This window comes from Mya arenaria, chromosome 14 (assembly GCF_026914265.1).
Source record: "Mya arenaria isolate MELC-2E11 chromosome 14, ASM2691426v1".
Taxonomy (NCBI): Eukaryota; Metazoa; Mollusca; class Bivalvia; order Myida; family Myidae; genus Mya; species Mya arenaria.
In genome coordinates, this window is record NC_069135.1 from 17296029 (window position 1) to 17323093 (window position 27065).

Below are 27065 nucleotides of genomic sequence, written 5' to 3' on the forward strand. Positions count from 1 at the left end.
CATTGTCCACCCCTCTACAGGTGGCGTACAACGTTAAACGTTATTTATAATCATGTTCTGTGTCCAAATACATCATTGTCCACCCCTCTACAGGCGGCGTACTACGTTAAACGTTATTTATAATCATGTTCTGTGTCCATACGCACCATTGTCCACCCCTCTACAGGCGGCGTACTACGTTAAACGTTATTTATAGTCATGTTCTGTGTCCACATACACCATTGTCCATCCCTCTACAGGCGGCGTACAACGTTAAACGTTATTTATAATCATGTTCTGTGTCCATATACTCCATTGTCCATCCCTCTACAGGCGGCGTACAACGTTAAACGTTATTTATAATCATGTTTTGTGTCCATATACACCATTGTCCACCCCTCTACAGGCGGCGTTCAACGTTAAACGTTATTTATAATTATGTTCTGTGTCCATATACACCATTGTCCACCCCTCTACAGGCGGCGTACAACGTTAAACGTTATTTATAATCATGTACTGTGTCCACATACAACATTGTTCCCTCCTCTACAGGCGGCGTACAGCGCCAGCCGTTATTTATAATCATGTTCTGTGTCCATATACACCATTGTCCACCCCTCTACAGGCGGCCTACAGCCATACCGCCAAGTCCAAGCCGCCATCCACACCGGGCCGCGACCACAAGGGAAAGGACATGAAGAAGGTCCGTCGGAAGTTACCTCCTCTCCCACCAGAAGAGGACCCACAGCCACAACCCACCGGTAAACCCAAACAGCGCCCCGTCCCAGCCCGAAAACCTCCACCCCGGGCTGACAACAGGTATGCAGCTGTTTTTAATGTTTTTTAGGGCATTTGAACAATTTGTGGAATCGCTTGAGTGATCTATTTTTGTGAAGTCGCATGTAAGAGTCTATTTTTTTGGAGTCGTTTGAGGTGTCTATTTTTGTTGATTCGCTTGAGATGGTTTTTTGTGGAGTCGCGTGATAGTGTATATTTTGTGGAGTCCATCAATGTATCTATTTGCGTGGAGTCGCTTAGGGTGTCTATTTTTGTTGAACTGCTGGAGGTGTCTACTTTTGTGGAGTCGTTGGAAGTGGCTATTTTTGTGGAGTCGCTTGATGTGAGTACTTTGGTGAAGCCGCAAAATGGTGTCTATTTTTGTGGAGTCGCTTGAGGTGTTCATTTTTATAGAGTCGCTTGATGTGTCTATTTTGTGGAGGCGCTTAAGGTGTGTTTTTTATGTACAGTCGTATGATGTTGTTTATTTTGTGGAAACGCAATACGTACTGAAGTAACTACGTTGTAGCTCAACACACACCAAACCATGGCAACACTATTATCTGTGATAAGTATGGCGAAATTATAGAAGCTGTTAAGTATCAAATGATTGCTTTTAGACGTTTGAGGATCAGCCTTCCACATTTTCTTCGCTCTTTTCGACCATTTTGTAAATTTTGTCATTGTGACATTTTTGCAAATGAAGTTTTGCAGCGCTCGTGGTGTTTAATTACAAGTCTTATTGTCGACCTCGTATATAAAATAAGCCTCGTAATGATGCGTACATGTTTTGCTTTAAGGCTGTTCCACACTCGTGAAAGGTAATGCAAATGAGCATGCCACTTAGATTCACAACATTCGTGACGTTTTCATTCTTTGTCTTTTGAAGCTGAAGCCGGATAAGCATGTTTCCTTAGAGCAGACCTGAGGAGGCAGATCAGATTTAATGAGTCGTTCTCCAAGGGATTTGTATTGTGCATCGTTACATCGAAATTTGGACAAAAATGTTAACTGCTTGCCAATTCCTGTATACATCAATGAGAGTTGTACTCTCAGCTAACAAATATTTGTATTTATACTTCATGACCATCCAACAAAGTGGCACAGAGTTATTATACCCAATTTAAGTAACACACTATCGTTAATATCATCTTAACTTATAAGGCGTTGATGGTTCGAACTTTCATTTCCAGGATGGGAAAGGGGCGGTCGTCGGCATCATCGGGGACAAGCGACGATTCGTCCATGAACGAAGACGACTGGGAGGTGGCGGCTATCACCCGGAAACAGAAGCAGGTAAACAACTTGGACAAGCCGTCCATCGACAAGCAAAACGGAAACTACATCAAGAGTAAGAGCGGAGGCGGCAAAACTACCAACCAAACAATCACGGAGGTGAACATCCCGCCGGACATTGACATAACTCCCGCTAAATTGAAAGATGATGCGAATAAAGGTGCTTACATAAACGAGACTGATGCAATAATTGACGCTATGATTAGTATTTATGGTGAACCAATAACTAACGCTATGAAAGGCCTGAAGCGCCGACTCCAGGATGAGTTGCGGCGGGTGACGGAAGGGCGGCGAAGGAAAATTGATGAATTTGAAGAATTAAGAGTTCTAAAAATTCAGCTAGGTGAATTGAAAATAGGTGCATCCAATAAATCAAATTCGACATCGTCGAGTTCAAACGGAAAGAAAAGAAATTCCTCCAACTCGCGAACGTCGCCTCAAATGATTAACCGACGCGCTCGCCACAAACGGCAGTCCTCAGATCCAATGGTTTCCAAGTTTTCCCCGATCAAAGAGGATAAAGACATAGAATCTGAGATACAAATTGCCCATAAAGATGATAGTAGTAAAGGTTCACGTACTGATGACAGCTCCTTATCTGGAGTTAGTGACTCAGACAGTACTAGGTCAGAACCAGTTAAAGGTACTTCGAACCTTGTCAAGAAAATGAAACCCTCCGATTATGCTAAAATGTTTTATAATCAAAATGCTCAAACTCATTCACAAGAAATTCTTGATAAGTGTAAGGACACGAATAACTCCCCCCAGCTCATAACCAGCCATTCCGATGGTAACTTGCCAAACAATGCTGAAGATGAGGAGACTCGTATAAGAGAAGAAAAACGGCGGGAGTTACAGTTCGAGATAGAAAAACGTAAGAAACAGATAGCAGAACGTGAAGCTAAATTAAAGGAAGCCAGATACAACGTGGGCGTCACCACCAAACAGCTGACACAGAGTTGTGATGAAATATCCACCCGAATGAATATACCGCCCTACCACCCGAGGCCAATCCCCACCGGCATTATTAAACCCATTGACGACGACGGAGACAGTTTTCCGGACAACTCGACATTCCAAAACCAGGCAAATTACAGCTCAACCGAATACCTTGCTCACAAGCAGGAGGAGTTCCTTAGACAACGGCTAGAAGGGTTTTCCTCGTTTTCATCACCATTTCTATACAGTGCAGACTTTGGAGAGAAAAGTGCATTCGTACCTCAGCCATTGCGAACCAATTTAGATTCGTACTCCTACTCTACTGGTAATGTAAATGTAGGCAAAGACAAAGTGATTTGTGCCAGTGCGACGTTGCCAAACATTCCAATGTCCAAAGCTGACTTAGAGAACAACAACCGGCCTGTTTCGGACACGGAATCGAGTCCCCCGTGCGAGTCGACCCCTGCCATGCCGCTTCTCAGCGACGTGAAGGCCCGCTCCAGGAAGATCATCCATGACATCGGCGCCGGAAGTCGACCCGTGTCCGCTGAGTTCAACGTCGGCATGGAAGGTAGATTGTTCATGTTCGTTCTGTTAAATGGTTTCACGTTCTTTTTTATCGACCTGTGACGGCATTACTGACGGCAGTTTACGATGTTGGCATTTTCCTCTAAATGTCAAGGAAATGTCAGTCCTTCATTATAATAGTATGTTGAAAAACGTAAAATAGACATAAAACTTTTGTAAGGTAATAAGTTTCACACGCAGCTTCACAAATGTGGCTTTCGTCTCATCAAGGTGTCTACGTGTAGACATTTTTTTTTAAATTTCTGAGTGGGTGATATCTTTAGAAATATATTAAGTATATGAACCAGGAAAATTGTTATAGGAATAAACCGGCATGGCTTATAGTTGTTTCGAAAGGAAGTCCATAGCAGTTTGTGCCTGCTTGGTTGTTAAACTTTATTATATTTAAAACGTGATGTTGGTATATCAAACAAACGATATTATATGCAGTATTAAGAGTATTAAATGTTTAATAGAAGTATCTAACATTCAGTATGGACAAAGCATATGTATTAGTAATGCACATAACACCAACAGCTAAACGTTGTAGAAAAATATTGATAAATAAATAAAAATAAATTTGTACAGTAAATTAAAATGATATAAAAATCCTGTTCCCTGCTGTCGTGCAGACCTGATGAATGGAATGTGTCGTGTTGAGAGTGACAACAGCGTGGACGCGGACGAGCCCATAATGAAACACTTAATGGAGGGGGGAGTCACCATTCTAAAACAACTGGAAAGGAAGAAACAGGTACATTGTTTCCCCATTTCACCAAACTGCATGATTTATTTTCTTACTAATAGTTTAAAGGCATTTTAAATAGTCCTTGGCGTAAACGGTCGCATTAATTGAGAAATCGTACACATACATTTTACATTTGTAAAGAGGATTGCTTTTAAATCAAGCTTTGTCTTTTAATTACAATCGTTAAGCCAAAAAAAACCTGCATTAACAATATTCTGAGTTCTTCTATCATAATGGTTTATGGATGGTGTTTTTTTATCGAATACATGACGCCTCTTCGTCTGTTTTGTTTTCAGCCCCCGCCATCGGTTCCGAAGAAATACGACTTTCCTGTAAAACGAATACTGCTGACAACAGATCCCAAGGAGAAACATGGCAAAGGTGGGCGATCTAATTTTCCCGGCAATGACAACCAATCGTTCATGTCCTGTTTAATTTGAGATTGTCTATTCCATCTGCTAAATTCTATTGAGTTGAAAGATATCCGCAGAAACGTAATTATTTTTTAATTATTTTATCATATCAATTACATGGGCGTAGCTAGCCCCCTATTCGTGTAGACTTAATAATTGTGCTAGGGGGTTTGAGGGCACGTACCCCCTCCCCTGAAATTTAAGATTAAAATATTCAATCTCAATGGTCATATGTCTGTTACAATACGAATACTGTACCTTTGGCTAAATTGTTTTATTTTTTTGTCAAAATCATGTGGATTCAGCCGTGTACTCGCGTATAGGCAAGCCTGAATTAGCTTAAAATTTGAGGGTCATGTTATTTTGATATTGATGTTCACAAACATGATTGAAATTTATTTACTTATATAAATAGTTACGAACCATAAAATCCCGTTTCAATAGTTGAAGGATCTAGTACATAGAAGCAACTTCAAAAATCTTAAATCTGTAGAAGCGTTATAAAGTTGAACACCGCTATTCCGAACACCGTTTATCTGAAATGATCGCTATTTCGAAATTATTTTTCGGTCCCGATTTTACTCCTTCATTGTTTAACTAATTTTTCAATCTTAAATCCACAATCAGTATGCCGAAATAATCGCTATTACGAAATAAAAATTACGGATCCGATTTGGTATTTGACACCTATTTATCAATTCCATTGGCGTACCTGAAGCATTTTAAAATATACGCCCATACACTTGAGAGCGGTGAAAAAAGTAAAGGTATTTCTATATTCTGGCTCCAATGTGATATATTGGGTTGGAGCGGGACCGATTGTATTGGTATCGTGTAACCGACATTGCAATCTTCACGTCTTAGTATTTCATTTCATCTATAATTCGCGAACGCTGTCATTTTCTGCAAAATTGTTTATCCGAAATATCGCTATTCCGAAATATATTTTTGGGTCCCTACCATTTCGGATTAACGGTTTTCAACTGTAGATGATAACCGATAATTGATTCAAATTCTCCAACATTGTTTTCAACTTTACTACTATCATACGTTTAATTCATACTACTACATAGCGAAACCACGAAAATATAACGTAAAGGTAGCACTAGCGGTTTAAGAGGGGGGGGGGGGGCGGCATTCGGTGCGCACCCCCTCTAAAATCGTCAAACTTTTCTTGTTATATCAATATGGGGAAAAAGCCAATAATAAAATACGCTAAGAATGCAACATTTTGTTAGTGTTCTCGAGGGAGCAACCCCAAATCCACATGCCAAAAGTTTATGCCATCGACTTTCGGTTCTAAGGGAGAGGCGCATGTCAAAAGGCTTCGTCCCTAAGCTACGCCCCCTCCAGCGACAATTTCTGGGCCGCCCCTGGGTAGCATTTACTTTCGCCTAAAACCTTTAATAACAGAGCACAGACCTGTGTCTAGAGAGTGTGAGATTGCCGCAAAAAATGCTCGAAAAAGAGGAAGTAGAACTAGAGCCGCTTGTTTATCATGTTGATTCATCTATGTATTACTTCCCCATGGCCACTACAAAATTTTATCCTCGGATATTTTTTATATAGGTAGGCCGGGTAACGGTATCGGGATGAAGGTCGTGGGCGGGAAGGCGATCCCTGGCTCTGGCGAGGTTGGAGCTTTCGTCGCCACAATCTATAAGGGCGGGGTGGCCGACCAGACACACGGGGAGGTTAACGAAGGTAAGCGCAATTTGTACCATAGATTGTACATTGAAAGGAAACAGTTTATTTAATGTACACATAGGAGTCTTTCATATGTATATTTTTGAAGAACCAGACTGCTCAAAAATATAGTGCAAGGGAAGAAATTAGAAATACATGACTTTTACAAATATTAATACAAAATGTTGACGTAGTCGTGTGCGTGTTGACATGTGGCACGATTCTATCTAAGTCTTTGAATTGGTGTATTTGATGTTTATAAGCTGTCGTGTATAGTCTTTGTTAAGTTCAGTTCATGTTCGTGCTGTCCTTCTTCATTTAGTTCATGTTCGTGCTGTCCTTGTTCGTCAGTCCTTGTTCGTTTCCAACCTCGTTCATTAAGTTTCCGTTCGTCCTTGTTTTTTAGTCAGTACCTTTTTCGCGATGGGATATTGTATCACCATCTTTCCCTTTTTTCCGTTACACACAAAAGCTCGAATGAGATCAACATTTAGATCAATAGGTCAAATACTAGAGTTTTTGTCTGAAACCATATTGGCCATATTATGCTCTAACTTGGGCATAATGTAACCATTGATGAAATCTCACGGCATTTTAAAAGTGGGTCACATGGTGTCAAAAACAAGGTCACTAGGTCAAATCTAAGAAATTCAGAAACGCTTTGGGGTTAATATATCTGATAAAGTATTTATTGAATTTAATCGGAATGTTTTCCTTGATGGAATTGTTCACTAGTTCGGAACTTGGTCTCAAGAGGTAAAAAATAGGGCACTAGGTCAATTTTCTTTTTTTCTAGCACACCGGATAGGCATTTCCGGTGAATTTAGCCGTGCTGGAAAACTCCATCTGGCATCCATGCCAGATGAGTCACGCGCTGTGACGTAATAAATTCAATTTCTTTTATAATACACGTTATGTAATCATAATTATGAAAATTAAATAGATGAGTTCTATTAACATTGCTTTTACAAAAAAAAACTTTAAAAAAACAAAACAAAATAACCCTTAAAAGACGTAATGTCGAAGGCAAGCCTCGTTACCTGGCAACGCAGGTGCCCTCGGGTCGGATTTTTCTATCCGGAACGGAAACACATGACAGATATTGTTAATCTCCATAACCAAAAATTTGGATTGATTGTACATACTCAAACGTTGCATGAAATCTTAGTAGTCATTAAAAATAGGGGTCATAAAGGGTCACATAGCGTCAAAAACTATGGTATTTGGTCAAAACTTAGATAAATCTTGGAAACAAACAGCTCCATTTTTTTACGAAACTTAATCCGAACTTTTGCCTCGATGCAATCTTATTGGATTGAAACTCGGTTAGAAATTAAAATAGGGTACTTGGTCAAATCTAAATCCTACACTATATGCAAAATTCCTTTAGTTCAAACAATTGGAAGCATAATCATATCACATACCCAATGTGTATAAGTGTCTATCACTCTGCAGTTGTAGTACATGTATCGGTTGGACTACTTTACCAACACGTGATTTCCATTACCTCTACATTGTCGAATCAGGCGGGGGATATTCAACGATATTGCTTGTTTAATACAACTTAGTAATTAAATTTGCCTCAATGCATCATTTCCTCGATAAGGTTTTCGTCAATTACAGGTTATCCTTTGTATATCATGAGGTCATCGGGATTAGCCAAACATTACTTATGGCATTAGTCCTATGAAACCCGAAATGAAATTCATTAAAACTAGTTTGACATTGACCCTCTGGTTTGAACGCCCGTGCAGGTGACCAGATACTGGAATGGAACGGTATGGAGCTGACGGGCAAGAGTTACGAGGAGGTTCAACAGATCCTGGCCCAGGCATCCAACGGCGAGGTCGAGCTCGTCATTAAACCGTATGTTTCACCAACAGTATAAGTACGTACGTGTACAACATAAGAAAGTTTTTTTGCCCTTTAGTTTTGGCCACCGATGGATACTTTGTGCTGATAAGCTATCTTTTTGTAAGTTTAAGCATACCCTGTGCACACGTGTTTTCCAAATTGTAATTTGCAGAAGTTAAACCCCTCAATGTCATCTAAAGATTAATTTGCTAGGAGTTTGGATACTTTGCTGTACCTTTGAACGTGTTGTTACAGATGCCAGATTAGCAGGAAGGTGTTAAACGACACTACTGGGCAGGCTCCGAGCTGTCACTCGTCATACGATAACCTGGACAGTGAGGAGGAGTCAGGTATGATGCGTGGCTGATAGCTTCATTTTCCCGAAACATCTTAAGCATCATAGACTTAAGTATTTCATTCTATTTCACAAAAAGGCTTGCTAATAATTATTTTAACTTATAGAAAGTGAATATCGCTAAAATTATTTTCAAATATAGTGAGCTTAGCTTGATCCTGTTATAAAGGAAGTTGTTTGTTTAATTGGCGTCAGGCTGTACTTGCAATAAACCGCAGATATGTTCTTTGATGTACAAAAATAATCATAAAATTGTGTATGAATAAGCAGACTTGCTGAATAGTTTATTCTTTATCAATACAGAAGTGTCCGACTGTTAAATATGCTGCATTACCAATACTGAAGACAACGTTAAAACAAACTCAGCGTACAATATTCAAGAACATTGGCTTATTCACCGTATTGATAAGTAATTTGCAGAATTATCTCCAAAAAATTGGAATTGATTAAGTACTGATCAGAAAATATTAATAACAGATGTGAAGCGAAAGACGAGCACTGGCGCGTGTGTGGACGCCCGGCAGATAGCGGCGACCCTTGAGGGCATCGAGGAGGACGAGTCGCCCTGCCTCTCCCAATCGTCCTCTCAGCACGACTACACCACACCTAGTGCTTCCTCTGGTTGCAGTTCCCCGCTCTCTGAACCTGCCTCAACATCCTCTGAGCAGAACGTCCGCGTCCGCCGCCCAACACGCCGGTCAGTAGCGACCGCGACTGCCACCGTTGGATCCCAGCCAGCCTCTAACCAACAGTCGTCTGCTCAACATGTGTCCTCACATTCCTCAAAAACCGTGAACAATAAAACGAGATACGGGAGTCAAGGTCAGCTATTAGCGCTGGATTCTGCACCGATCAAACTGTCTCCGTCCGTTTCCGACATTGTCCGGCGTCCCTCGCAAACTTCACAATGCTCCGATGTTATGTCGCGGGCACATCACTCCGGCTCACCAACAAAACAACCCAAGAACCGCCAACAGTATTACCAACTTCCACCTCAGCCAACACCGACGGCACTTGAGCGACGCCCGTCCAAGAATCGTGCCGAGACATCAAAGTCTCCGCCAAGGATTGAGAAACAGAACAGTGAGAAGCTCGAAACCCGGAAGAAGGAACAGCTGAGCCAGCAGTCGAACTCATTTGACGACTTCATACGCATGTCACATCACGCCGGGGTGGACGAGCGCCAGACGTCGCCGTCCAAATCCAGGCCAAAGAGTGGTTTGTCTGTCTCCGCATCAGAACTGGTCCGAAGGAAGGGCTCCGAGTCGGAGGATGACATTAAGAGGGTATGACGTCAATTGTGTCGTTTTCGTATAATATTGGTTTGAGAATAACTTTCCAATAACAGTCCCCATTACTGATACCCGTATGTTGTCTTAATTAATTCAAACAATAATGTGCATGTATCACGCACATTGACATACAAATCAGTGTACCTTCTTTTATTAAGCACGACAAAAGATACAAACATACTACATTGAATATTTATTACAAAATATATCTATTCTAAACTGCAATCCAGACAATTTCCATTATATCCCGCTTTCTAGAAATAAATATCAAACACGGTTTAAAATACTGTGCATATACTTTAACCGTTCTGTTTTGCTTTTTGCACAGTCTCCAAAGGCGTCAAGTCGGGGCAATAGACAGATGGGCGATATCCAAGTAAGTAAAATGGTGGCATATACAGTACTGTAGAGATGAAGTCGTGGAAGGCGCACGATGTCTTGCTCAACTTCAAACACCTTCAAAGATTTGCAACAGCAAGAGGCTAATCTCTGTTATGATACACTTTTTAAAACATTGAGTTGTTAACCGATTAGGCTTAAGTGTAGTATTTTTGGTTTGTGTAAAAACATCTCATTTACAAAGTGCTTTATACTGTTCTATGCACGTTTTTATACGGTTATACCAGTGGTTCATATCCTTGTTTCATCTTTACACAGCTGCAGATCTGGCATGACGAGCACCAGCATGAGCTCAAGGTGAAGGTTGCACAGGCCCGCAACCTGCTCCCCATGGACCTGAACGGACTGTCAGACCCCTTCGCCAAACTCTACCTCCTACCCGGCAGATGGTAAGATATTCAATAAAGAAGAGTTCTCTTATTCATATGTGAAAGGGCAAGCTATTCTTTAAAATGATAATGTTAACTAACTGAATTCATAAGTAAACCACATGATACGCGTGATATATACTAACATGTCTGTTAGCCAGAAGACAATAAATGTTGGACAAAAGAACATGTCAGATAGAGGTAATTACATGTCGGTAAAATATGGTAACATGCTAGTTCGATATACTATTATTTCATTTAGACATAATTAAATGTCTGATAGACATAACAGCATGCCACATAAACATAATAATATGTATGATTGATTTCAAAGCATGTCTGTACAACATAATAGCATGCCATTCAAACATATTGATAAGAATGTTAGACATGATAACATGCTAGCAATTCATATAGGATACGATGTCACAACCGAAGACGTTTGTGCGTTCATAGTAAAGTAATATTTTGAGTAGTCCAACTTAAAGCTCCTCGAGACAAGTTACCCATACCCATAAACTAGATTGGCCAAAGAGTAACCCTCACGCTTATACTAGAATGACAAACAAGTTGCCCACACCCGTAAAACTAGAATGGCCAAAGAGTAACCCTCGCATTTAAACTAAAATTACCAACAAGTTACCCACACTCGAAAGTTAGAATTGCCAACAAGTTACCCAATCCCGAAATTTAGAATGGCCAACAAGTTACCCACCCCCGAAAGTTAGAATGGCCAACAAGTTAATTACCCCCGAAAGTTAGAATGGCCAACAAGTTACCAATCCCCGAAAGTTAGAATGGCCAACAAGTTACCCACCCCCGAAAGTTAGAATGGCCAACAAGTTACCCACCCCCGAAAGTTAGAATGGCCAACAAGTTAATCACCTCCGAAAGTTAGAATGGCCACAAGTTACACACACCTAAACTGGGATGGCCAACAAGTTACCCGCACCCTTAAACTAGGGTGGCCAACGAGTTACCCTAACACCCGTAAACAATAATGGCTAACTAGTTTCAGACAACCCTCAACTAGAATGGCCAACATGTTACCCACACCCCTACACTAGAATAGCCAACAAGTTACCCACACCCCTACACTAGAATGGCCAACATGTTACCCACACTCCTACACTTAAATGGCCAACATGTTACCCACACCCCTTCACTAGAATGGTCAACATGTTACCCACACTCCTACACTTGAATGGCCAACATGTTACCCACACCCCTACACTTGAATGGCCAACATGTTACCCACAACCCTACACTTGAATGGCCAACATGTTACCCACACTCCTACACTTGAATGGCCAACATGTTACCCACACCCCTACACTAGAATGGCCAACATTTTACCCACACCCCTACACTTGAATGGCCAACATGTTACCCACACCCCTACACTTGAATGGCCAACATGTTACCCACACCCCTACACTAGAATGGCCAACATGTTACCCACACCCCTACACTTGAATGGCCAGCATGTTACCCACACTCCTACACTTGAATGGCCAACATGTTACCCACACTCCTACACTAGAATGGCCAACATGTTACCCCCACACCCCTACACTTGAATGGCCAACATGTTACCCACACTCCTACACTTGAATGGCCAACATGTTACCCACACCCCTACACTAGAATGGCCAACATGTTTCCCACACCCCTACACTTGAATGGTCAACATGTTACCCACACCCCTACACTAGAATGGCCAACATGTTTCCCACACCCCTACACTTGAATGGCCAACATGTTACCCACACCCCTACACTTGAATGGCCAACATGTTACCCACACTCCTACACTTGAATGGCCAACATGTTACCCACACCCCTAAACTAGAATGGCCAACATGTTACCCACACCCCTACACTAGAATGGCCGACATGTTACCCACACCCACACACTAGAATGGCCAACATGTTACCCACACCCCTACACTTGAATGGCCAACATGTTACCCACACCCCTACACTAGAATGGCCAACATGTTACCCACACTCCTACACTTGAATGGCCAACATGTTACCCACACCCCTACACTAGAATGGCCAACATGTTACCCACACCCCTACACTTGAATGGCCAACATGTTACCCACACCCCTACACTAGAATGGCCATCATGTTACCCACACCCCTACACTTGAATGGCCAACATGTTACCCACACCCCTACACTTGAATGGCTAACAAGTTACACAAAGCCTTAAAATAGAATGGCCAACAAGTTACCCTAGCTCGTAAACTAGAATGAACTTTGCGACTTAATTCTACCTCTGCAAACTGTGTTCTCAGTGTTCCAAAGGTACGCAGTGTTCCAATCTGATACGCAATTGCTCTTTTCAACAGAAGATTAAATATTCTTAAGTTTTCCTGCTTTCTTTGTCGCTGTCGTATTAGTGAGAGTCAAGGTCTAGCAACCTTTGATAAACGAGTAGCTGTCAGTCCAGACGATGACGAAGACCTCTTAACCTCTTAACCAGCTGAACTATGAAATAGCATAAGTTTATCATACTATATGTATGATGTATTAAAGCTTAATAGAAGCGTTCCATGTAGTGCTAATTGATACATTCATAGCGAATATTTACCGGACGATAGCCGGATGTCATTTATGAAAACGTTATTGCTTCCTGTCAGAAATCGGTTCCAGAAATTCAGTCTTCTAGTACTTGTGTTTTGATTTATAAAAACCAATTATCCAGCGTTTTTTAAGTCCTCAGGCAGTGTTTTACAAACATTGCAGAATGTATTATGAAACATATTTTGAGAATGTGGTAATCTTATTTTTATTAAGGCGCCCAAATATAAATATGTTTTAAAAACTCATCCGACAGTGCTGAAAACAAGCGACGGACGAAGCATATCGCGCGAACGTTAAACCCGGAGTGGCATGAGACGTCGACGTTCCCTAACGTGCACCGCGAGGAGCTACGTAACAAGACGTTAGAGGTGACGGTCTGGGACTACGACAGGTTCAAGGCCAATGACTTTCTGGGAGAGGTCGTCATCGACTTCTCAGGTATGAAGCAAATGTACAAATATTGAATTTGGTTTAAGTGGCGATGGAAAGTTTTTGGGTGTATACGTAGGTGAAGCTACATATTTATATTCCTTTCAGTTGTCCACATTTCATTGTATTTACGGTTAAGTCTTTTAACGCGATTACTGTAATCTGCCGTTTCAGATGTGTGATTTCTTTTTTAGTAATTCTGTAATCATGGTTATTCTTTCTCATTTTTCTAACCTTTTCCGCTATATTTTTCCCAGAGGAGGCGTTCCTGGACAAACTGCCCCACTGGTATCCTCTGTGTGGGCACGACGATTCGAAGGGCCTCGACATCCCCCAGCCCACGGTTCTGCCTCCCCGGGGCTCACGATCCTGTAGCGCCTCACCCAGGCAAACCCCAATCGACAAACCCGAGAAGGTGGGTGGGGTTAAATTATATGCAGGGAAAAGGAAAAAAAAAGATATGTTCTATGAACCAGCTATTGTAATAATAATTGAATAGATTATACTATTTTTCGGTACACAAAAACCTTCTTCATAATTCCATAGTAATGACGATCACGTGGCATATAAGATTTGTGGGTAGGATTCCTAACTATGACACCACTAGTGACAAGCCTTATGCCCGACAGTTCTGACTGCGATTATTATTTTTAATAAAAAAAAAGTTTTGAAACTTCACCACTGTTATTAGCGCATTGCCATGTTTCAGAGCGGAAGTCGCGGTGATCGTGTGCGGCCGGGCCTGGGTAGAAGACGGCGATCCTTCGACACACTACAAGACGTCGACAGTAAGAATAAAACTATATATAACACTCATTATTTATAATATTCATACCCCTTTTTCAGTATACGTGTTACATTGCTATGAACTGGTGCACGTTAACAAGCCAGGGTAGTTGTAACTTGTGTGTATCGTGTCTGTGTACTTCGCCCCGCCTTCAGTTAGTTAAAAAAAACACCGGTCAGGGTCTAGGCTTTTTTTTTTACTTTAAAAACTTGCATAAATAGTTTCCTTTACACGTATTTAATGGTGCAGTTTATAGCGTTTGACATGTCTTTATCGATTTCAGAAGTCTGAAGTACTGCCATGCAATGACTGAAGAAATATATATGTGTTCAAACGCGCAGGAAATGTTTTAGAAAACAGCTTCGGCATTTACAGTTTCACGAAATGTTGTCATTACCATTAACGGTTCACCTGCATGCAGTCGTACGACAGGCTTTGCCAAGCAATCAACTATATGCAAACGTACGGAAGATGTCGACACTCTGAGCAGGTCACCCTTGGAAAAGACCGGTAGATGTCTTTAAGCAGGCCAAGAGCTCGATCTTGGGGTGTATTAATTTATCACGCCTACCGAAACCAATGATTTATATAAGATATTAAAATCACAATTAAAAAAGTGGCATATATAAATGAGTGTTGACATTACTGACATTCTCTGATATGACTGTAATATAAGAAGTGTAACATGTGTTCAACATTCAATGTTTAAGTATAATCTTAGATGTGTGTTCACTTACTAGTAAATTTCATGCATTTCATGTCATGTAATTCTGCTGGTAATATTATACTTATTTAATTAAAATAGAATTTTCACCATGCACCATATATTTCACCATATATTTCATTTGTTGAGTAATAGTTACATTGACCATATTATGAAACAGCGTGGATAGCTGTTGCAATTGTTTGCATGTGTTAAGAGTTTGTATGTGTTGCTGTTATTTGATTTACTTATTTTATGATATTAAATTATTCATTCCAGTTTGCAACATTGCATACGTGATAATAATAAATTATATAACGAGTTCTATGTCTTATTTGATGAGAAAGTTTCCCCACTGTCAAGTATGGGATTACTACAATCTTAAACTAATGCACACATGGGGCCTTGAGCCTTCATCCTTTTTTACCAATGCACTACAAAATGTAATTCAAGCAATATTTACATTAACCAAAAAGACTTTGCTAACCCTGTCTTTAAATTTCAATGAATATTACATATAAAATACAACAGCTGCTTTATGATCTCTCCAGCCTTTAGAATTTTTTTGGATAAGCATTACACTTCTTGAGAAATTTCAAGTTAAGGTTACAGTAGATAGCAGAATGACAAGTAAAAATTGCAGAGGATCTCAGAATGACAAATAAAACATGCAGTGAATCTCAGAATGACGAGTAAAGAGTGCAGTGGATGTCAGAATGTCTAGTAAAGAGTGCAGTGGATCTCCTAAAGACGAGTAAAGAGTGCAGTGGATGTCAGAATGACATGTAAAAAGTGCAGTGGATCTCAGAACGACGAGTAAAGAGTGCAGTGGATGTCAGAATGACATGTAAAAAGTGCAGTGGATCTCAGAACGACGAGTAAAGAGTGCAGTGGATCTCAGAATGACGAGTAAAAAGTGCAGTGGATCTCAGACCGACGAGTAAAAAGTGCAGTGGATGTCAGAATGACGAGTAAAAAGTGCAGTGAATCTCAGAACGACGAGTTCAAAGTGCAGTGGATCTCAGAATGACGAGCTAAAAGTGCAGTGGATCTCAGAATGACGAGTAAAAAGTGCAGTGGAATTCAGAATGGCGGGTAAAGAGTGCAGTGGATCTCAGAATGACGAGTAACAAGTGCAGTGGATCTCAGAATGACGAGTAAAAAGTGCAGTTGATCTCAGAACGACGAGTAAAAAGTGCAGTGGATCTCAGAACGACGAGTAAAAAGTGCAGTGGATCTCAGAATGACGAGCTAAAAGTGCAGTGGATCTCAGAATGACGAGTAAAAAGTGCAGTGGAATTCAGAATGGCGGGTAAAGAGTGCAGTGGATCTCAGAATGACGAGTAACAAGTGCAGTGGATCTCAGAATGACGAGTAAAAAGTGCAGTGGATCTCAGAACGACGAGTAAAAAGTGCAGTGGATCTCAGAATGACGAGTAACAAGTGCAGTGGATCTCAGAACAACGAGTAACAAGTGCAGTGGATCTCAGAACGACGAGTAAAAAGTGCAGTGGATCTCAGAACGACGAGTAAAAAGTGCAGTGGATCTCAGAACGACGAGCAAAAAGTGCAGTGGATCTCAGAATGACGAGTAAAAAGTGCAGTGGAATTCAGAATGGCGGGTAAAGAGTGCAGTGGATCTCAGAATGACGAGTAAAAAGTGCAATGGATCTCAGAATGACGAGTAAAAAGTGCAGTTGATCTCAGAACGACGAGTAAAAAGTGCAGTGGATCTCAGAATGACGAGCTAAGTGTGCAGAAGGCCGAGTAAGAGTGCAGATGCTCTCAGAATGACAAGTAAAGAGTGCAGTGGATGTCAGAATGACAAGAAAAGAGTGAAGTGGATCTTAGAAGGCCGAGTAAGAGTGCAGTGGATCTCACTCAGAATGACAATTAAAGAGTGCAATGGAATTAAGAATGACGAGTAAAGAGTGCAGTGGATCTCAGAACGACAAGTAAAGAGTGCAGTGGATGTCCGAATGACAAGTAAAGAATACAGTGGAATTCAGAATGACGAGTTAAGAGTGCAGTGGATCTCAGAATGACGAGTAGAGTGCAGTGGAATTAAGAATGAGGAGTTAAGAGTGAAGTGGATGAAAGAACGACAAGTAAAAAGTGCAGTGGATCTCAGAATGACAAGTAAAAAGTTAAGTGAAATTCAGAACGACGGGTAAAAAGTGCAGATAATATTAGAACGACAAGTAAAGAGTGCCGTGAATCTCAAAATGACAAGTAAAGAGTGCAGTGGAATTCAGAATGACGAATTCAGGGTGCAGTGGATGTCAGAACGACAAATAAAGAGTGCAGTGGATCTCAGAATGACATTTAAAAAGTGCAGTGGAATTCAGAATAACGAGTAAAATGTACAGTGGATCTCAGAATGACAAATCAAGAGTGCAGTGGATCTCAGAACGACCAGTAAAGAGTGCAGTGGATCTCAGAATGACGAGTTAAGAGTGCAGTGGATCCCAGAATGACAAGTTTAGAGTGCAGTGGATCTCAGACCGACGAGTAAAATGTGCATGGATATTAGAATGACGAATTCTGAGTGCAGCGGATCTCAACATGACGAGTAAAGAGTGCAGTGGATCTCAGAATGACGAGTTAAGAGTGGAGTGGATGTCAACATGACGAGTTAAGAGTGCAGTGGATCTCAAAATGACGAGTTAAGAGTGCAGTGGATCTCAAAATGACGAGTTAAGAGTGGAGTGGATCCCAGAATGACAAGTTTAGAGTGCAGTGGATCTCAGAATGACAAGTAAAGAGTGCAATGAATCTCAGAATGACAAGTCAAGAGTGCAGTGGATCTCAGAATGACCAGTTAAGAGTGCAGTGGATGTCAGAATGACAAGTTCAGAGTGCAGTGGATGTCAGAAAGACAAGTTCAGAGTGCAGTGGATGTGCGAATGACAAGTTAAGAGTGCATTGATCTCAGAATGACAAGTTAAGAGTGCAGTGGATCTCAGAATGACAAGTTAAGAGTGCAGTGGATGTGCGAATGACAAGTTAAGAGTGGATTGGTCTCAGAATGACACATTAAGAGTGCAGTGAATCTCAGAATGACGAGTAGAGCGTACAGTGGATGTCAAAATGACAAGTAAAGAGTGCATTAATCTCTGAATGACAAGTTAAGAGTGCAGTGAATCTCAGAATGACGAGTAGAGCGTACAGTGGATGTCAGAATGACGAGTAGAGCGTACAGTGAATCCTAGAACGACAAGTAAAGAGTGCAGTTGAATTCAGAATAACATGGAAAGAGTAAAGTGGATATCAGAATGACAAGTAAATAGCGCAGTTGATCCACAAATGACGAGTAAAGAGTGCAATGGATCTCAGATTTTGCCTTTTTGAATGATAAACTGAATGACGAGTCGACTCGACATAGGGACTTTGCCTTTTTGAATGTCAAGCTGAAATCAACCTGACTAACGAGACCCATTCGACATGGGAGCATTTTCTTTTAGAATGTAAAGCTTAAGAACGACCCATGTCGACCTTCGCGCAAGTGTATTTGTTGTAACAATATAAAAGTATGAACTGTTACCAAACTTTTCCTTGGTTGAAAGGGAACGGCACACTTGATTAGAACTTCACTGCCAAATGCTTTGCCTGGGTTAACAACACAAGCCCTCGAACTCAATTAACAACGAATTGGTGATCCGAATGCAATAGAATATTTCATAAAATATAGAATAATGTGTTTGTTTTTCAGACATCAATGTTATATCAAATTTAGCATGAATGGCACAGACAATGAATACAAATAAAGGTATCAGCATTAATACTGGAGGAGTTAATTTCGGTTAACAGTAATTTAGGTTATACACTACTAATTAATTTCTATATACATATCAATGCAAAAAGGCAACCGTGTCTTCGGATTTTAAAGAATGCTACATCTAGTGTTTCACGTGTAACAATTAAAAAGGTATATGACGTTTCTTCTAAGAAAATTTACACACTTTAAAGTAAGCACTGTTATTTTTTCAAGGAAACATGTTGCATCAGAACGGTAGTAAGCAAAGTTTTATTCCAGCAGAAAAGATTTAATCTCTGAGATAATCATAATTTTCTCCCTGAGAGCAGGTATTGGACTGAATTTTAAGTATAACATTATATTCACCAATCAGACTTAAACACAATATCAATCTAAAGTAGCAGCCACAATCTTAAATACAAAACGTATAGAGATGGCATTCTGGACCACATAGCATGCGGCCACAGTTATTTTTTATCACAGGCGTCAGGCTCATTGTTTGTGTCTTAGATAATGATTTATATCATTTTGGGAACATGCGATAAAACAACAAATCTGAGGATATTAAATGACTTTGATAAACACGAAAGAAGCAAATTTTCTTATGTTAAATTCAATGCAACAAGAACACCCGTTACTTCTCTTTCGTGCAACTTTATTTAAATATTGATACTTGAACACAAGCTCTTTTTTTTGAACAAACATCCGGTTAACGAGGACGGTCAACGCGGGCCATCGGGGTGTCAACGGGGGGAGGGGAGGGGGGGCAGATTACTGTGGTCTTGCTCCGCATCATAGTACAGTAGCATTTAGTAATAACGTATGATGTTCATCTTTTCCCTGCTAAGCTGCAAGTGCGTTTGCAAAATTCAGATGCAGAGTGGTAACGTTAATAATAGAAACCGAACAATACACGATATATATGTTTTATGCATTTTCTTTTGTTTGATAAACTAGAGCAAACGATGATAAAATCAGAGGCGTAGCTAGGGCCAAATTCCAATAACTCCCACCCATATTTTATTTTTATAAATCGGTCGGATATGTGCAACATGGGCCACAAAAAATTCAACTGAGCCCATGTGGAGTTGTACATCATACTCGAAAGTACCAGATTTCAATGAAAATCAGTCTGTGAACCATACCTGGAATAATTTTTGATTTACAAAATAAGTTCATGTAATATTTTGCGTATATTAACAGTAAAACACACGTATAAAACACGGAAAAAAGGGAAAACTCCTATAAACTGGAAAACTTGCAGTTCTGGGTTTGACCTCATTGGAACTATAAATGGCATAACAATTCTGTATTACTAAGAGATACTGCAGAGGGATTCAGATATACAATAAATAACTAATTCAGTGCAGTATTTTCCCATCTGCCTACTTTGCTCTAGCAGTGAAATTAGCTATATGGTCTAAATTTACCCAGTAGCATTGTATGTAAGATGGAAAAACATACATCCTTTATTATTGTCAAATAATATAATTATTAACATATTATGACATTTTATGTCAGCCATTCAAGAAATAACGTACATACCCATGCCCCCGTATGTTATCTTGAAAAAATATATTATTGAGAAATCATACATTCTCAACCTCAAACATGGTTTTTAGGAAGTATATACACCTATTTAGTAAAAAAACTGGACTGAGATTGTCAAAAAGGAGAGAATAGAAGTGTCCCTATAACGAGGTTTATAACTATTTTACGACTTTTTTTTATCTGATATTACTGCAATATATTTCAATATTTGTTGTCAACCTTCAGTTTACATAATGACTCGCATAAAACAAACGGTTAAACAAAAATTTCCTCATGTTACAATAACTTTATAATGATGGGATTATATGTCCCGTTGTTATACGGTTAACTCCGTTACAACGGCTAAAAATGGTAAAAATATCGATTACCTCCCTTAAAACCGCAAAATCTGATCACGTGGTACGCCAAAGTTTTCAAGCGCGAAAATATGATTCGACATGTTATTGCTCGCGTATAAAAAAATGTGGTCAACTCCGTTTTTGCCTCAGAATAAATATTTTGAAACATATTAAATGTTTAAAAATAGTTTAGTCAATTGAAGATAGCGTGCAAGAAATGTTAAAGCACCTTTGTCTCAATTGCAAGCTACAACGATACACATAAAAGAAAGGGTGGTGTCCCCTTGATAAAACACACCTTTTTGTAAACAAATATGTTTTTGTGATTTAATAATGGATAATGGATTGGAATACTTTCTTCTTTAAATTAAAAAAGGACCATTTGTTACATGGTAACAATTCAAACAAAATAATTTTATTGCTTCGAAAACAGTAACACAAGACGCCAATGAGGCAACACCGCATTAAAGCCGGACTTTTTATTAGACGAAGCAATTTTGCAGACCTAGGATTTGAGCTAGTGACCTAGTATTTTTAACCAAAAAGATCCAAATATGGGTAGATATGAAATTCCTGATTGGAATGTGTGTTTTTAAAATAGAAATTGAATTTAGTTGTTGAATGATATTGATAGGTTTGGTAAGCATAGAAATTTTTTTATGACATCGGGAAAATATTTCCTAAGATTTTACCTAGTGACCTAGTTTTTGATCTAAGGTGACCTATATTCACAAATGTTTAAGACAACATGTAGACAAATATTCTGACTAAGTTTCATAAAGATTTGACAAAAAATAATCAATTTTTATGACCGTGGTATTCTTTCTCCTAAGAGTTGACCCTGTGACCTAGATTTTGACCGGGGGTTACCTATATTAAAGAACTTTAAAGAGTTTGCAGACAAATGTTCTGACCAAGTTTCATAAGGTTTTGACAATTGATTGTTGAATTTATGACTTGGAAAGATTTTCCTAAGAATTGATCTAGTGACCTAGAATTTGACCCGGGATGACCGATATAAAAAATAAGCAAGATAATACGCAGAATTATATTCTGACCATTAGTTTCATCAAGATATGAACAAAATGAAATATTTTTCCTAAGATTTGATCTAGTGACCTAGTTTTTGACCCGGGTTGACCCATATTAAAAAATATGCAAGATATAATGCAGACAAGCATTCTGACCATGTTTCATCAAGATTTGATAAAAAATGTTGAATTTATTACCGTGAAATATTTCTTCTAAAGATTTGACCTAGTGACCTTGTTTTTGATCCGAGATGACCCATATTCATATATATTCAAGATAACATACTGACAAATAAACATTTTGATTTTATTACATAAAATGAAAACTTAAACGTAGAATTGTTAACGCCCGCCCGCCCGGTTTTGCCATTCTATACCCCGTAATTTTTCGATGAAAAATCCGGCTAAAAATGACTTTGTAATGGTGGAATGCATTTCTTCAGACCATTAGTTTAGTTTAAAAAGTCCTCGTGAATTGTTTTAAATCTGTACTGCAGAGAAAAAGTAATATGTAACACTATGAGCAGTAAGAGACAGAGAGAGTGAAAACGGTGTGAGTGAACTCGATAATAGTACAAATAGTATCAAACGGGAAACATTGTCGACAAAACAACGCTAAAACAAAGCGAAGAAAGAAACAAGTCAAAACGGCAATACTGATGAGATTGCTCCGAAATGACGGACAAAACAGAAAAGTCCAGAGAAACACAAGAAATAGAAACTGTTTCAGAAAACGACGATGATGGAAAGCTTACTGATTCACAACCTCCCGCTATTAATAAAATTCAAGAAGAGCTGAAAAAATGAAACGGCAAACGGTTCAAAATACATTTGAACGATGATATAAAATTCTATTTATGTTCGAACAGTTGTTTTCGTTTGTAATTTGTTTGGTATGGAAGCAAATGTTCGAACATTCTGCTTCAAAATCAAGAAAATGTTTGAAAAACGGGATAATCGGAAATAAACGGTAAGTTGTTAATTTCCAAATATATATTTATTAAAATTTATAAAACAATTCTTTAATTTTTAAACATTTTTGCCATCATGTACTGGTTCAAAGTGAAGTGTTCTGTTTTGATCATCGCAAGTAACTACAAAGGAATTTTAAAGTAGTTCTGAAAGTTGATATTTTCACTCCTTATTTTGCAGTGAAAATATCAAATTGATATTTTCACTAATGTTATTTCACTGTTAAAACCCCATATTTCATCGGAAAGCATGAAAGAAATAGCTAATATTGGTTACGCATCATTTTAAAGCAATTACAAATATCAAATGATCTAATGGTCTTAAGGGAAAAACACACAATGATACATACAAACTACATGTTTATCATCCCTGGTTCCAATCTTGTTATCAGTAATTAATATATTCAATAAATACATTATTTAGTAAGTAGTAAAGGATGTTTGTTATACATGTGAATGTATTGATTTTGAATAAGAGTGTCACTTTAACACAACTTAAGAAACAGGGGTTAATAACACATTTACCGAAACTAAATAAGGACCTAACAAACTGTTAACAAACTGGAGACCCACTATTTTACTAAATGTAGATTTTAAAATAGCTACTTAAGCCATAAACAGTCGAAAAATAAAGTTGTACCATCAATTATAAGTCATGAACAATCTGGGTTTTTTAAGGGTTGATATATAGAAGAAAACGTTAGTGTTTTTTTTCAAATAGAATTAGTAACAATACACCAGGACTCTTATTTTTTGCCGACTTTGCTAAAGCTTTTGACAGTTTAAACCACAGTTTTATCCTTGAATGCATAAAGTCATTGAAGTTTAGATCAGATATCCGTAATCAGTAACCCTATTCTACAACAACAGTCAGAGTCTGATAATTGATAATGGACATATATCGCAGTCATTTGGACTAGAAAAAGGCGTTCGACAGGACTGCCCATTATCGGCTACATTGTTTATAATTTGCTTACAAACGTCACTATATAACTATATTGCACTAAACGATGACATAAAATGAATTAAAAATAATGACTTAATTATAAAGCAAACCTTTTTTCAATAATGGTGACAAAAAATTCTTTGAAACACTCGTACAAACCCTAGAAATGTTCTCAAAATGCTCAGGACTAAACCTGAACACTAATAAATCAATTAGGGATCATTAAAAAAACTCAAATATACAATTTTGTAATTATACCAAAAATATTGTATGGACAACTGTTTATGCTACCACTTTAGGAATAACATTAACAAATTATAAAAATGCATTTATTGCAAGAAATATTGATAAAAATCAAGAGTTTAGAACAATGGCAACACAGATGGGAAAGCTACGGTAATTAAACGTTTGCTTTAACTAAGAATCCATTTACTGTACTAGCTAATCAAACTTAACAAATGATTGATGATATAAAATAATACATTTTTGATTTAATGTGAGATAGAAAACCAGATTATATAAAAAGAAATATTCTTTACCAAGACTACGAACACGGTGGACTTAATCTTACAGAAATAGAATCATTTTTAAATTCAATTAAAGCATTATGGATAAAATGATATATAGACCTGTCAAATAATGGAGACTGGAAAGTATTATTCAATAGAAAACTAAAAAACTACGGTCAAGAACTATTACTACTAGAATCAGATTTTGATCAAACACATAAACTATATAACACCAGAACGAACTTTCCTAAATGATGTACTCAAATCCTGGTTAAAAAACAAACAAAAACAAAACATTTTATGAAGACAAGTCGAAAATAGATGTTAGTGAAACAATAATTTGGAATATCAAAGGGATAAGACAAAACGATCACACAATGCATTTTAAAGAATGGTATCAAAAACGCATACAATTCTTCGAATATATATACGACTACAGGGTAAATGAGTTATATGGTAAACGAAGATAAAATCCAAAAAAATACACAATAAAAACAGACCCCCCCCCCAAAAAAAAAAACAAAAAAAACAACAACAACAAACAACAACAAAAAACAGGTAGAAACTAGATCCGCAAAGTTAGGCACTTTCCCGACAACCTAGAAAGCTGGGACCGGTCGCGTTCTTCTAAGAAGGCGAATGTCTTGGGGACTACGTTCTTACTTCAGACCGAGATGCTGTCACTTAACGTCACCGGGCGGCACCTGGGCCCGCCCATACGGTTAACGTGGGAGCCTAGATCCGCAAAGTTAGGCACTTACCATAACCTAGAAGGCTGGGATCGGTCGCGTTCTTCTTAGAAGGCGAATGTTTTGGGGACTACGTTCTTACTTCAGACCGAAATGCTGTCACTTTATGTCACCGGGCTTCACCTGGGCCCGCCCATACGGTTAACGTGGCAGCCTAGATCCGCAAAGTTAGGCACTTTCCCGACAACCTAGAAGGCTGGGACTGGTCGCGTTCTTCTTAGAAGGCGAATGTCTTGGGGACTACGGTCTTATTTCAGACCGAAATGCTGTCACTTTATGTCACCGGGCTTCACCTGGGCCCGCCCATACGGTTAACGTGGGAGCCTAGATCCGCAAAGTTAGGCACTTACCATAACCTAGAAGGCTGGGATCGGTCGCGTTCTTCTTAGAAGGCGAATGCTTTGGGGACTACGTTCTTACTTCAGACCGAAATGCTGTCACTTTATGTCACCGGGCTTCACCTGGGCCCGCCAATAAGGTTAACGTGGGAGCCTAGATCCGCAAAGTTAGGCACTTTCCCGACAACCTAGAAGGCTGGGACCGGTCGCGTTCTTCTTAGAAGGCGAATGTTTTGGGGACTACGGTCTTATTTCAGACCGAAATGCTGTCACTTTATGTCACCGGGCTTCACCTGGGCCCGCCCATACGGTTAACGTGGGAGCCTAGATCCGCAAAGTTAGGCACTTACCATAACCTAGAAGGCTGGGATCGGTCGCGTTCTTCTTAGAAGGCGAATGTCTAGGGGACTACGGTCTTATTTCAGACCGAAATGCTGTCACTTTATGTCACCGGGCTTCACCTGGGCGCGCCCATAAGGTTAACGTGGGAGCCTAGATCCGCAAAGTTAGGCACTTTCCCGACAACCTAGAAGGCTGGGACCGGTCGCGTTCTTCTTAGAGGGCGAATGTTTTGGGGACTACGTTCTTACTTCAGACCGAGATGACGTCACTTTACGTCACCGGGCGACACCTTGGCCCGCCCATACGGTTAACGTGGGAGCCTAGATCCGCAAAGTTAGGCACTTTCCCGACAATTCAAAAGACTGGGATCGGTCGTGTTCTTCTTAAAAGGCGAATGTTTTGTGGACTACGTTCTTACTTCAGACCGAGATGACGTCACTTTACGTCACCGGGCGACACCTTGGCCCGCCCATACGGTTAACGTGGGAGCCTAGATCCGCAAAGTTAGGCACTTTCCCGACAACTTAGAAGACTGGGACTGGTCGCGTTCTTCTTAGAAGGCGAATGTCTTGGGGACTACGTTCTTACTTCAGACCGAGATGACGTCACTTTATGTCACCGGGCTTGTTGACTACGAAATGCCATCATTAATAATTTTTCGGTGTTTTGTAGCGGTTTGTAACCATAAATAACTCCTCGCGAATTACATAAGTAAATGAAGATTCTTTCACTAAGGACAGCGTTGAAAATAAATTTGGTGTAAGTAGTTTATAAAAAAAAATTTGGGTACCCCACCGCAAGGAAAATCTTACTATGTCCGTATGCGATGATTTTAGACTTCTGTAAAATTAGTGTAATGTGGCCACATCCTGATTGGCTCCCTTACTTGTAAGCATTAATTTTAAGTATTAAAAAATTCAACATTGGGATTTCTCATCACTTAAGGGGTTTGGTATATTACTTTTTGACTACTTAAGTGTTCAACATGAAAGATTAAGATCGCATTTAATGTACTTTTTCAATTTGATGTCAGGATATCACTCACTCACTCACTCCATGCCAAGAAATAACAGCCAATTTTTTCACTTATCATTTCTACACGAGAGTCAACGTCAGCTACACATTGACCCCTAATTGACCGGGAATCTAAGGTCAGTTTCTCATGTTATCATGTCTTGGGATTGCTGCGGTTTGGGTCAAGATTTGGAAGAATGTATTACATTTTGCCAAGAAAAGCATGAAGAAGTATTAAGGGTTATACATTATTATTGACAAGTCAAACTTAATACAATTTTATACATAAAACATGTTTTTTTAATGAGTAACATTAAATAGTTTTAGACATAT

At 39.3% G+C, this 27065-nt stretch overlaps 1 protein-coding gene across 1 annotated transcript in view; it reads left to right on the top strand.

Annotated features, from left to right (window-relative positions):
- The window catches only part of LOC128218036 (uncharacterized), a 93887-nt gene extending 78379 nt beyond the window's left edge, over positions 1-15508 (top strand). Inside the window, exons 8-21 of the mRNA XM_052925549.1 lie at positions 605-798; positions 1950-3562; positions 4191-4312; positions 4603-4687; positions 6289-6423; positions 8160-8271; positions 8515-8609; positions 9092-9900; positions 10235-10282; positions 10564-10694; positions 13521-13705; positions 13954-14111; positions 14406-14484; positions 14767-15508. Of these exons, the coding sequence (XP_052781509.1) occupies positions 605-798; positions 1950-3562; positions 4191-4312; positions 4603-4687; positions 6289-6423; positions 8160-8271; positions 8515-8609; positions 9092-9900; positions 10235-10282; positions 10564-10694; positions 13521-13705; positions 13954-14111; positions 14406-14484; positions 14767-14774 (3774 nt within the window). The 3' untranslated portion in view covers positions 14775-15508. The remainder of the gene's footprint in view (positions 1-604; positions 799-1949; positions 3563-4190; positions 4313-4602; positions 4688-6288; positions 6424-8159; positions 8272-8514; positions 8610-9091; positions 9901-10234; positions 10283-10563; positions 10695-13520; positions 13706-13953; positions 14112-14405; positions 14485-14766) is intronic.
- The last annotated feature ends 11557 nt before the right edge of the window (positions 15509-27065 follow it).